This window comes from Diabrotica undecimpunctata, chromosome 7, assembly GCF_040954645.1.
Source record: "Diabrotica undecimpunctata isolate CICGRU chromosome 7, icDiaUnde3, whole genome shotgun sequence".
NCBI classification, from domain to species: Eukaryota; Metazoa; Arthropoda; class Insecta; order Coleoptera; family Chrysomelidae; genus Diabrotica; species Diabrotica undecimpunctata.
In genome coordinates, this window is record NC_092809.1 from 19,713,332 (window position 1) to 19,726,326 (window position 12,995).

The window sequence follows — 12,995 nt, forward strand, 5'->3', positions numbered from 1 at the left end:
TCCTATTTCATAAGACTGTATTTATTATCAACCAAAGTGAAAATTACGAATCTAGTATAGCAAATGAATTATCTAAATATATTCCGCACTGTTTTTTTCCACGTACTAATCTCATGTAACCATTTTCTCCCCAGGTGGTTCCCCACGAATTTTTTAGAATCCAAAAGTCCTTCTCTGCAGTGCCGTATCCAACTGTCAGGATCCCGTGATTAATCGAATCTGTGCATGAAGGATTATCAAATATTCCTCCACCATACAGTTTCCATCCCAAAATCTCATCAACATATACGACGCTTGCAATCGGTCCTATGCGAGCTGAAAGAAAATAAATTTTAATATTTAAATAATTCAGGATGCCGATTCATTCACAAGGTTCGGTCCTAACAGGTATACTTGTAAGTGCGAATTTGTTAGCTCCAAATAAAATACTTTCCCAACATAAGTGCATAAGAGTGCGTTCACTTCCACACAAAATTTAATTTTTAATTATAAAGAAACGATATTAAGTCCAACTTACGGGACTTCTAACTACAGAAGCTCCCAAAAGGAAAACAATACTAAAACTCTTTTGCTGTAATTGAACAACAATTTTCTACCTAAGATCAAGCTATTGTATTCCCAGCCATTGAAAGCCTCAAAACTTCAAGATTACGTGATTCCACTAGGAACGTTGATTGAGCCCAAAAATATCCTCATGCAATTTTCCTCATGACTTTCTAACAACAGAGTGTGTATGTACCTTGCAAACAAAAACGTTGTTGAAAATTTCATGAATAATTATGGAGTGTCTATAGAAATTAATAACCAACAAGTCCAAGCACGCAAGCGAGTCACTCCAGCAGAAAGACTTATTCTGTCAAACGTTTGTAGCAGCATTCCGCATGATTTACTCACTTAAAAAATTTAAAAGTTGACTTTAAAACCATGTCTCGCATGTCATTTCTCAAGATAAGTGCTAATTTACCGGAATTTAGCCACGTTTATAGTTTTAGACGACAAATTTTAATCACACCACCGCTTGCCTCAATACCTGAATCCATATTAATTAATCATGGTAACACCAACTATAGAATTTTTTGTCACAAGATTCCTTGGTATGTTTTTTATGTAAAAGGCAAGGAAATACTACAGCAAATTGAAAAAAAAAACCAAGTATCAGTTTTTGAAAATTATAAAAAGTCCAACAAAATAGTCACACTTCCCCCAGCTCAAAACGCTGATTCAGAAAATCCAAGTCTAGACCCGTTTGTTAAACCAAATAATGATCATCAAAAAACAAAAAAAAAGCAAGAAAAAGACTACAACAAGGCATTCATCTCATAGCAAAAGCCTCCATTTATACTTGATTTTAATCAAATATACGACCTATTTAAACATGTTTATGGTGCACAGGATCTAGTAGCATCATAAAAAAACTACTTTAACGATTTTGAAGCTTTTGTGAAAATGCTAACAGCAATATACCCGTATTTTAAACAAAAATTTATTAAAGATAGTTGTACAAAAATAAGAAAGAAACTACTGATACATTTACAGAATGAACCAAATTTTAATAATGGAAAAATACAAGCTTTAAGACAATTTAAAAATTAATGGAAAAATCGAAATAGCCAAGAAAAGCCAGTGGGGAGTAGCTATCTTTGCATAGAAGTCAATTGAAACCACGAGGTTTGTTTTCTCCCAATTTCCAGATGTCCTTCGATTTTAACTGTATAAATCGGTCGATGAATATTATAATGTTTTTCTCGCACTACATGTCCAAGATCTGCTAGTTTCCTGGATTTGACTGTATCAATCAGCTGACGAGAAGCTTCTGCTCCCTCCAACATAGCCTCCTAGCTAACCTTCATTTTTTTTTACATTTCTATATTACCATTTTGTTATATTTATACATTTTTATTACATCGCTCCATTATAGTACCTTCATAGTTTCCACTACTTGTTACATTTATACACTTTTTGTTCCACTCGTTTATTGCCTTCTCTCTTCTAGTCCATATTCCTATAAGTCAGATCATCCACCTTTTCCAATTTTGGCGTTAAAATTACTCAAAATATACGTGGCTTAATTTCCTTTTAGGCTTTTAACTTTGCCTTGTTTTAAATCTATTCTTGTAGACCTCTATTCCTTGGACTGCAAAACTCTCAAACGAAAAACTGTTAAGACAAATTGGACATGGCATGTCAGAAAGCTTATAAACACAATTAAAATACGAAAAACATCGCGTTTGAGCCACATCATTGGAAACGATAAATACTGTAAATCATGAATGTGTTGCTTGTGTAAGTCCATTTCAAAAGGTAAAAGAAATAATAAATTAGACTTACTCACAATCAATTTAATTTAACTATCAGACGACCGGTTTCGCTTTCTACAATATGCAAAGCATCTTCAGGTCACGATACAAAGTTAAATTAATGCTGAAAATAATAAACCCATATTAGGGTGTTGTCTAATAAAGGTAAAACAAAGATAGGTGATATAAATTATATAAATTACAGTAATTATGCCAATATTACATGTCTGTGGTTTTTAAAAACGAATAAAATGTTTAAGCATACAAGGTAAGACCCACAAATTTATAAAAACCTTGTCTGCTTAGACAACACCCTAATATGGGTTTATTATTTTCAGCATTAATTTAACTTTGTATCGTGACCTGAAGATGCTTTGCATATTGTAGAAAGCGAAACCGGTCGTCTGATAGTTAAATTAAATTGATTGTAAGTCTAATTTATTATTTCTTTTACCTTTTGATAAATACTGTCTTCTACACGTCATGATGCAAGGAATAGTAGAGAAGGAACAAAAATTTTGGCTGAGGAATATCAGAGATTGGACTAACCTCAGTATTAAATAGATATTTCACGTTGCCAAAGATAGGGAATTGTTTAAAAAAGTGATCGTTAACCTTCATCAGAAGACGGCACAATAAGAAGAAAAAAACTATTCTACTTCAATATTGTATTTCTTTGCAGTAGGGGCGTATACCTGGATCATATTTACATTAAAAGATCAATATTATTTTGTTACTAACAGGTATACAATTTTTAACGTATTTTTATACTGCGATGTTATAAACATACTAACTTCACTCCTCTGTGATGTGTGTCGTTTTCCTTGCTCCCAGAATAGTGCAGTTAATCTTTATTCTGTTCATATATTCCCGATCCAGGTTATCTCAGTTTACTTATGCCAATAATAATAATTCTTAATCGTTTAATACCTTGAATCAAATTGATGGGTTTTCCTGCTGCATATAAACTTTTAAGGTTCCATGTACCTATTCTAATTGTGTTCTCGAAAATCTTTAGAGGTGTTGGTTTTTGTCTTAAACTTAAGGGATTTCATGATATAAGAAAGACCTCCGGCATCACATTCAGATAGTGTATGTCCTCCTTTGTAAGGTCTAGGCTTCCATGGTTAACATGGCTATTCATGGAGGACCATGATTAATAATATTTTCTTGGCTATTGAGCTCTATGTTTATTATTCTCGGCAAAATTAATTGTAATGGTTTTCCGATTGTACATACTTATTAAATATATGAGCCTTCTTCTAATTCAACATTCAACAAAGTTGTTAAAATTTTAATTTTTATAATTTATAACTGATTTAATCATTAATACAATGTTAGTTAAAAATTAAATATTGTTTTGTACAATACAATTTACTTACTTACCCACAGCTTCAGCCAAAGAATTTTCTGACTCTTCGACAGTTCCATACTGCGCTATGGGTTTTACAGCTTTATCGGTAATATTTTTGCAGGTATCGTCCTTAGCTTCGTAAGGATATTGTTCATCTGAACTAATTCCAAATTCCCTGGCATACATTAATGCAAAACGATTGGACCCTTTGGTGCAGCCAAAGTTAAAAGCTGAACAATCTATCAACTCCTGAACACTCAAAGACGTAGCAGATTGATTTCTTTTTAGAACTAACTGGCCTTCAATGGTACCAACCTTAAAAAATTTTATATATAGTAATAATTTATTATAATATGCTCTGGAGCTTGAAAACCATCCTATCGATCTTGCAAAGAACCTTATGAAAACACTACCAAATCGAACTCTAAAGCGACACACTTTCAGTGATCTTTCAACAAGATTTCTAAACTGAGTTATTTTTATATTTTTTGTGTAGATCTCAAATTTACAAATACTTAATGTTAAAATTAAAATAAAAATAGAACATTGTCATGGGACAACTTTTGCATGTTACTTTTTAATAATGAAGTTGCAATTGTGTAAAATAATTACACAATTTGCTTACTGTAATAGTATTACAGATTGTAAATGAAAGTGAAGTTAAAAAAACATATCATCAAATACTAACCGCACTAAAAGCCCAACCACAACCACAAGTTCCTTCGTCTTTAACTTCCGTTACAGCTTTTTCATTTCTCCAGTCCACTGATGGCGGAATTTCAGCCTTTGACTTAAACACTACATTCTCAGTTTTTGTATAAAGTTTTTTGTTAAAGTTACTGTTTAATAAAGATCTAAATTCTTCATTTGTCCAGTCAGCGTACTGAGTAGTTGTTAGAAAATAAGATACTTCTCCCTTGTTGTATTTATCATTGTGTGCTTCTATTTCTCTAAGGCTGTCTTGAAATATTTTAAATCTCAGCTTATCTTCAAGGTCATTGTACCTTTTAAAATGTGTATTCTACAAAAATACAAAATATAAATGTATAGTTCGTTACAAGAGAATCTAGAAAAATTCCAGGACTGGCTTTGGAAAAATTAATTTAGGGATTCGTATTAAATATTACACCCTGTATAAATTTTTTTTTAAAATGCAATAAGTGATTTTCAAACTACATAAATAGCCAATGAAAATGACATATGCGACAATGTTGTCGCACTTTTACTAAATTTTTAGTGAACGATCAAATCTTACCAAAAATAGAACAACCATAATGAAGTATCAAATTATAAGGTATTAATTTAAACAAATGTTATGAATTTCAAACATTTTAATTAAAATGAGTTCCTACAACATAATCTAATACGTAGAAAATTAACATCTTTACTGTCACTTTGTATTATCTCTACGATAGAATCAATGGTTTTTCAATTTTAAATTTTTACTCATAGATCGTATTGGGGCATTATTTTTGATAAATAATAAATTAAATTGATTAAAAAGTCAAACCTCTTCTATGTGTTAGTTTTTGTTGATTGTAAATGATTAAAATTTTATGTCAAATAATAATACATTGCATCAACTGTACTAAATAAAAATAAATCTAAAAAAGTTTAAAATGAAGGTTGGCGTTGACCGTTTGACGTTTCTTGATATTTTATACCCATTGTCATTATTGTCATTATCAATTGTTATTTATGTGTACAAGAATACATATTTCTTCTGTCATATCTACGTTAAGTACGTTGTGTTAGTTTTGGTAGACCTTTTGTTACTTTCGTTCAAAATGCCACATCAGTTTTCGACCACAGAATATGCAGACATAATATTTGTTTATGGATTCTGTAATGGGAATGGTAGGGCTGCTAGTAGAGAATATCGCAGGACATTTTCTAATCGTCGAACTCCCAGTCATCTAACATTTGGGTCAGTTTTTAATTATTTGCGAGAAAATGGCACTTTTCCTAGTGGAACAACAGAGCGACATGTAGATGAAGCGCAGGAAGATGACATTATGGACGCCGTTACTATAAACCCTACAATAAGCACTAGACAAGTAAGTCGAGAACTCAATATTACTCAATCAAAAGTAAGTAGAGTCTTACAAAAAAATAATCTATACCCATATCACATTCAAATGGTTCAGCGACTACATGCTGGAGATGAGATCGATAGGTTGGAATTTTGTAGATGGATTAACAATGATCGACCAACGCTATACAGGACACTATTTAGAGATGAAGCCCAATTTACCAGAGACGGGATAAATAATTCACGAAATTCACATGTGTGGGCAGAAGAAAATCCCCATGCTATTCGAGAACGTCGTTCTCAGTTAAGGTTTTCGGTTAACGTGTGGATTGGTGTCATAAATAACCAATTAGTAGGTCCTCACTTTTTTGATGGTCCTTTAACAGGGCAGGTCTATTTGAACTTTCTACAAAATATTTTGCCGAATTTGCTTGCCAATGCGAACGTTGCTATCCGAGGGATATATTTTCAGCATGATGGGGCACCCCCACACTTTTTACTGGCAGTGAGACAACATCTCAATAATGTTTATGGCAACAGGTGGATAGGACGTGCAGGTCCCATTTCGTGGCCTTCAAGATCCCCTGATTTCAATCCCGTTGATTACCATATTTGGGGAGGATTGAAGCAACTAGTTTACGCAGTGAATATTAATAACCGACAACAATTAATTGATAGAATTATACATTGTTGTAATACTATTAGAAACGATCCCCAGAGTATCCGTAATTCAATACGTCAATTAACAATTCGGCAACAAAAATGTGTACAGGCTGCAGGGTTCCATTTCGAAAATCTATTTTAAATTATTTTTATTTTGTTAACATTATTGTATCTTTTCCAGTTCTAATTTATGGGTTTATCATAACTATGTACATATTTTTAGTTTTTTTTAAATTGTTCTTCGTTATTGTTAGTAGTTACTGTTTTTTGTTGTGCAGTGACTCAGTTTATCATTTCAATTAAAATGTTTGAAATTTATAACATTTGCTTAAATTAATTACCTTATAATTTGATACTTCATTATGGTTGTTCTATTTTTGGTAAGATTCGATCGTTCACTAAAAATTTAATAAAAGTGCGACACCATTGTCGCATATGTCGTTTGCATTGGCTATTTATGTAATTTGAAAATCATTTATTGCATTTTAAAAAAAATATATACAGGGTGTAATATTTAATACGAATCCCTAAATTAATTTTTCCAAAGCCAGTCCTGGAATTTTTTAGTTTAGCTAATACCAGTCGAATGCTTGATAGTAGTGTACTGTATCATGCAAAAAATAAAAAAATCAAATGAGCCGTATAAACACTACAGTAAAATGAAATAAATGGTCAATTACACAAATCACCCTGTTAATTAATAAAGAAGAGGCGTTGACATTTTTTAGTGGACACATGATATGCTCCCTGAGGGACTCTACATATGGTAGAAGTATGTAAAGTTCCTCATGACTCACCCTGTATATCCATTTCTCAATCTACTGAAAATATGATAATATATAATATATATATATATATATATATATATATATATATATATATATATATATATATATATATATATATATATATATATATATATATATGTATATATATGTATATATATATGTATATATATATATATATATATATATATATATATATATATATATATATATATATATATATATACCGGCTTCAGTCAATTCCATACGATTACGCGTCCCTTCTCTTTCCTTGTCTAAGTGATCAATCGTTGTTTGCTTGTAATATGTCATTTAAAGTTGTTTTTTTATAGAGTAAATGTTACTTTATATGCTTAAATTTGTATAAATTGAGTGCAGTAATAAATTGCAATAAAATAAATAAATAGAATATACATTTATATTACCTTAAAATTATTCCATTTAACATCGTCTAAAGAATAGGTGATTCCCAAAAAAACTGTAAATATTATAATTGATTTTTCCATCTTGATCTTTAATTTAGGTTAAAATATTTTACATTTAATATCTGCAACTAGAAAATTTACAAAGTATAAGTTTTAACAGAAAAAAATGAAATAATCAAGGTCATGATCATACCAATGAGGTACAATATAATACTCTAGATAGATCGACATAACATTTGGTCTCTCAACAGTATTATGATACATATACATATATAGTTAATAAAAAAAGCAACTACAAACATGGCACAGAAAAAGATGACCAAAAATTTGATTAACATGTGATACACTTACCAAGTTAATAAAACCAATAGATTTAATTCCAACTAATACAATATACTTGTTTATCAAGAAATGTAAACTTATCAATAGGTACTAGATAACAGTAAAAAAATTAAATATTGCACTTAAATTTATGGTAAAGTAGGATTTTATAATGCATTGTACACCAAATTTGAAATTTTTGCACTAATTTCTTTTAGAGCTCTGAACCTCCGGCATATCTTCGAAATTAAGAAAATTCTCTTTGCATTGTTTGTCTTTTGTTCCATGTGTCGTTCCTGCGCTGTATAGAATTTCTTATCGTCTAAATCGTCTAAACTGTTTTATCTAGTATGATACCCAAAACATTTCGAGCATCTCCGTTGACAGGATGGTAGGTATGATTACAGTATTCCAATCTCAATTGGCGGAAATATTCGTTTAGTTAATTGTTTCATTACATTAACCTTCAGTAGCCTTTTCTTCATTTATTTTTATATTTTCTGTGTGAGATTATTTCCAAAGTGTCTTAAATCCAACTTTTCGATTTTTAGATTTTTTTACTTAACTTAAGACTTTATAAATTTCTTCAGGTCTAAAATAAAGTTTTATGTACCAAAACCGTTATTTACTATTTGAAAATGCATTTAAAAATTGTCTTAAATAAAAAAAGTCTCATCTTCCTACTGGTTTTATTTGCAAGGAGTCTTAAATCCGTCTGGCCAATCTATGAGAGCAAGAAGAAGCAATATTGCCAAAGCTCTTCACGACGACTCTAGAAAATATACTCAGCAAAATAAACTAGCAGAACAAAGGCATACCCCATAATGGAGAATACTTCAGCCATCTAAGATTTGCAGACGACATCGTTTTGGCTAATAATTCTGCAGAGCTACAAGAATTTATAAGCGACCTAAATGCATCTAGCAATGAAGTTCGCCTCAAAAGAACTTGACAAAAGCAAAAACTATATGCAACGAGCTAGTGGTTCTCCAAAATATAATAATAAACAACACTGCACTTAAGACAGTAGTTGAGTATGTATAGGGACTAAATAAAGCTGGCTCCTTACTCTCAGAAATCAACAATAGAATGAAACTGGCTTTGGCAGCTGAAGAAAAAAGCATTCGATCAGTGTTTACTCCAATCAGGATATAAGGCTGCAAAACTTGTACACTAAGAGGACGTCCAAATTTATGATGGGACTATAAAATAAAAAAACAACCAACATGGTACAGAAAGGCGAATATTAGACAATCCTGGGTATAAATGATGAACCACTATGTAAGGGAGGCTGCACCATAATCGGTAAGATACGCTAAGAATGATGCTGATGATGATTATATATATATATATATATATATATATATATATATATATATATATATATATATATATATATATATATATATATATATATATATATATATATATATATAGAGTGATGAGTGCCTTAAAAACCGGCAAAATAACGCAAAAGATAGAAAACATAATACGTTGTGAAATAAAAAGAGATGAAAGTAGTAGAGGTGGGAAATTATCGATAGAAACCTCTAATTTACATTACATTACATTAGGACTATCGATAGTTTCCCACCTTTAGACGTTAGCTTATGAGCTAGTTGACTTCAGTCATAATATTACAAGTATGACGTCGAACATTAACATTTTTTAAATTTTGCATGGGGTGTAGAGTTGTGTTATAGAGGTAGCACCTTTTATCGGAACGACCACATCGAGCGTCATAGACGGGAGATGGTTCTTGATAACTGGTCCTCATAAGACAACTAACTCTCACTTATGGCTCCACGTGCCACACCCCGGGCAACTGCATTGGTCTGCAGGCTAAACTAAGTGAGGGTAGCTAGATATGGCGACAATTCCACCGAGCGATTGCCGGTATAAGCAATCCCCCACTTACCTACCAACGGCTTCGGGCGGAAGAGTGGGTAAGTGGTATGGCACTCTTTTGTCCTGAGACAGAGAAATCTGTCTCGAAGGTGGATGAATCAAGGAATGGTCAACGGCGTAAGGATACAGAAGGCAACGGGAAACCACTGTATTAATGATCTTTAAGATTCCCTAGTATAATCATGATGGCAAATGTCACATCAATCACTCATGTTACTGATCATGGACCTCGGAACCCAAGATCCGGCAGGAGAGGAAAACCACAGACAGACCATAGGGCCTCTCAGGTCGTGAACCAGCGAAATCCCTGTGCAAGTAATGTCAATCACCTTAAGATGTTAAGAATAGCGACGTGGAATGTAAGAAGCCTCTTTGCAGCAGGTAAATTAACTAATGTAGCCCTTGAAATGGAAAACCTTAAAATTGATGTCCTAGGTATAAGTGATGTACAGTGGCCAGGATCAGGAAAATGCACGAATAATAGTGGAACACTTTATTATTCAGGCACCATCAGTTCAACTCATCGTTACGGTGTCGCTGTCTTGGTATCAAAGAAAATCAGTAACTGTGTAACAAGCTTTACTCCCTTCTCTGATAGAATAATGGCACTACAACTTCAGTCAAATAAACAAATTATAAATATTATACAAGTATATGCTCCTACAGCTGATAAAGATGATGATGAAATTGAAAGTTTCTACTACGATCTGGAACAAATTCTAAAATCAATGAAGAAACATCACACTACAGTAGTAATGGGCGATTTTAATGCCAAAATTGGACATGGATGTGTGGACGGTTACGTGGGTGACTATGGATTAGGAGAACGAAACGAACGAGGAGACCGTATGGTACAATTTTGTTAAGCGGAGGAGTTAGTAGTTGCTAACACTCTTTTCAAGTTACCTAACAGACGACTGTACACATGGAAATCTCCGAGTGGCACCAAAGGTAGAGTAGTCAGAAATCAAATTGACTTTGTCCTTGTTAGACAAAGATTCCGCAACTCTATACTCTCAGCTAAAACCTACCCAGGAGCAGATATAGGCTCGGATCACAATCCTGTAGTAGTCACATTAAGAATAAAACTAAAGATCATTCAAAAACACATACAGAAACAAATTGACGTGAGAAGACTGAGTGAACAACATATAAAAGAGAAAACAATAGTGAACATCAAAGAAAATTTACAAAATATAGAGAAACTGAATAGAAATACTGATAACATAGACCAAAAATGGGAGAATATTAAACATGCCGTAATGCTGGCAGGGAGAGAAAATTTAACACCGAAAGAAAGGAAACATAAAGAATGGATGAATGAGGAAATACTACAGTTGATGTGTGAAAGAAGGGTACACAAAACAAATAATCCGATAAGATACAAAGAAACAGATAAACTGATAAAAAAGAAAATAAGAGAAGCTAGAGAAAGATGGCTAAGTGAGCAATGCCAGGAGTTGGAACAACTGGAGCGCAAATATGACTTTTTTAATGTACACAAAAAGATTAAAGAAATGACAGGAAGGAGAAGAACAACACAGACAGGACAGATCAAAGATACAGATGGTTTACTCATAACAGATTTACAACAAAAAATGAATCGATGGACAGAATACATATCACAACTTTTTGATGACAAAGATAGACAAGAAATCTCAAACGAATATACAGATGATACAGGGCCTGATATAATCAGAGAAGAAATAGATTATGCAATCAAACAAGCGAAAAGTGGTAAGGCCCCCGGTCCTGATGAAATTCCCGTAGAACTGCTCAAACTTATGGACGATGAATCTATTAAAATACTCCTAGATCTATTTAACACAATATATAGAACTGGAATAATACCTAGGGAATGGCTCCGTTCGACCTTTATACTACTGCCAAAAAAGGCAAATACAAGGGAATGCAGCGAATATCGTACGATAGCCTTGATGAGCCATGCTCTAAAACTGTTCCTGAAAATAATCCATAATAGGATCTATAGGAAATTAGACGTAGACATCAGTAACACTCAGATGGGATTCAGAAAAGGGCTGGGTACAAGGGAGGCTCTGTTTGCAATGAACGTTCTCTCACAGAGATGCTTAGACATGAACCAAGAAATTTACACCTGCTTTATTGATTTCGAAAAGGCCTTTGACAAAGTACAACATGAACCACTAAGACAAATTCTAATAAAGAAAAATATAGACAGCCGAGATATTCGAATTATATGCAACCTATATTGGAATCAAACAGCAAATGTGAAAGTTGAGGGTAGGCTAACAGAAGAAATTCAAATCCGTCGAGGAGTCCGGCAGGGATGCATCTTGTCGCCACTTTTATTTAATCTGTATAGTGAAGCTATTTGTGAACAAGCACTCGAGGAAGAAGATCTTGGTCTGATAATAAATGGTGAGACGATCAACAATATAAGGTATGCTGACGATACGGTTCTCCTAACGGGAACGCTAGTAGAACTACAACATCTCGTTCAAAGTCTCAATATATACTGTAACAGTTACGGCTTGAAAATTAATTTGAAAAAAACTAAATTTATGGTAATCACGAAAACAAAGAACATCAGAGCTAATCTTGTAATAGACAATACAACGATTGAGCGGGTGTCCTGTTATAAATATCTAGGTGCTTGGATCACAGACGATACTGATCAAACAAAAGAGATTAGATGTAGAATAGAAATCGCTAGATCAGTCTTTAATAGAATGCGCAAACTCTTTTGCAATCGTGATATCAATATAAAGTTACGAATACGAATGCTGCGGTGTTATGTCTTTTCTACCCTGTTGTATGGAGTAGAGGCTTGGACACTAAAACAGTTGACCACAAAAAACATCGAAGCTTTCGAGATGTGGTGCTATAGGCGCATTCTCAGAATATCATGGATGGACCGCGTCACTAACACGCAAGTACTCCAAACTTTAGACAAACGATGCGAAATTCTAAATGAGATAAAAACTAGAAAGATGGAATACTTGGGGCACATTGTGAGAGGTGAAAAGTACGAACTTTTAAGAAATATCATGCAGGGCAAAATTAAGGGCAAAAGAAGTGTGGGAAGAAGAAAAATATCGTGGCTTCGTAATCTACGTGAATGGTTCGGGTGTAGTTCGATTGAACTTTTTAGGCGCGCTGCTAACAAAGTCGCAGTGGCCATGATGATTTCCAATCTCCGCTAGGAGTGGCACGAGAAGAAGAAGAAGA

The 12,995-nt window shown here is 33.1% G+C and overlaps 1 protein-coding gene across 1 annotated transcript; it reads right to left on the minus strand.

The window, feature by feature from the left end:
- Positions 1 to 8,213, minus strand: LOC140445017 (cathepsin L-like proteinase). The gene is made up of 5 exons (XM_072536797.1): positions 7,908 to 8,213; positions 7,557 to 7,684; positions 4,340 to 4,672; positions 3,684 to 3,966; positions 1 to 315 (listed from the first exon to the last, which is right to left on the minus strand). The coding sequence occupies exons 2-5, from the start codon at positions 7,635 to 7,637 to the stop codon at positions 44 to 46; spliced, it is 969 nt and encodes a 322-aa protein (XP_072392898.1). The 5' UTR covers positions 7,638 to 7,684; positions 7,908 to 8,213; the 3' UTR covers positions 1 to 43.
- Between the last annotated feature and the right edge of the window lie 4,782 nt (positions 8,214 to 12,995).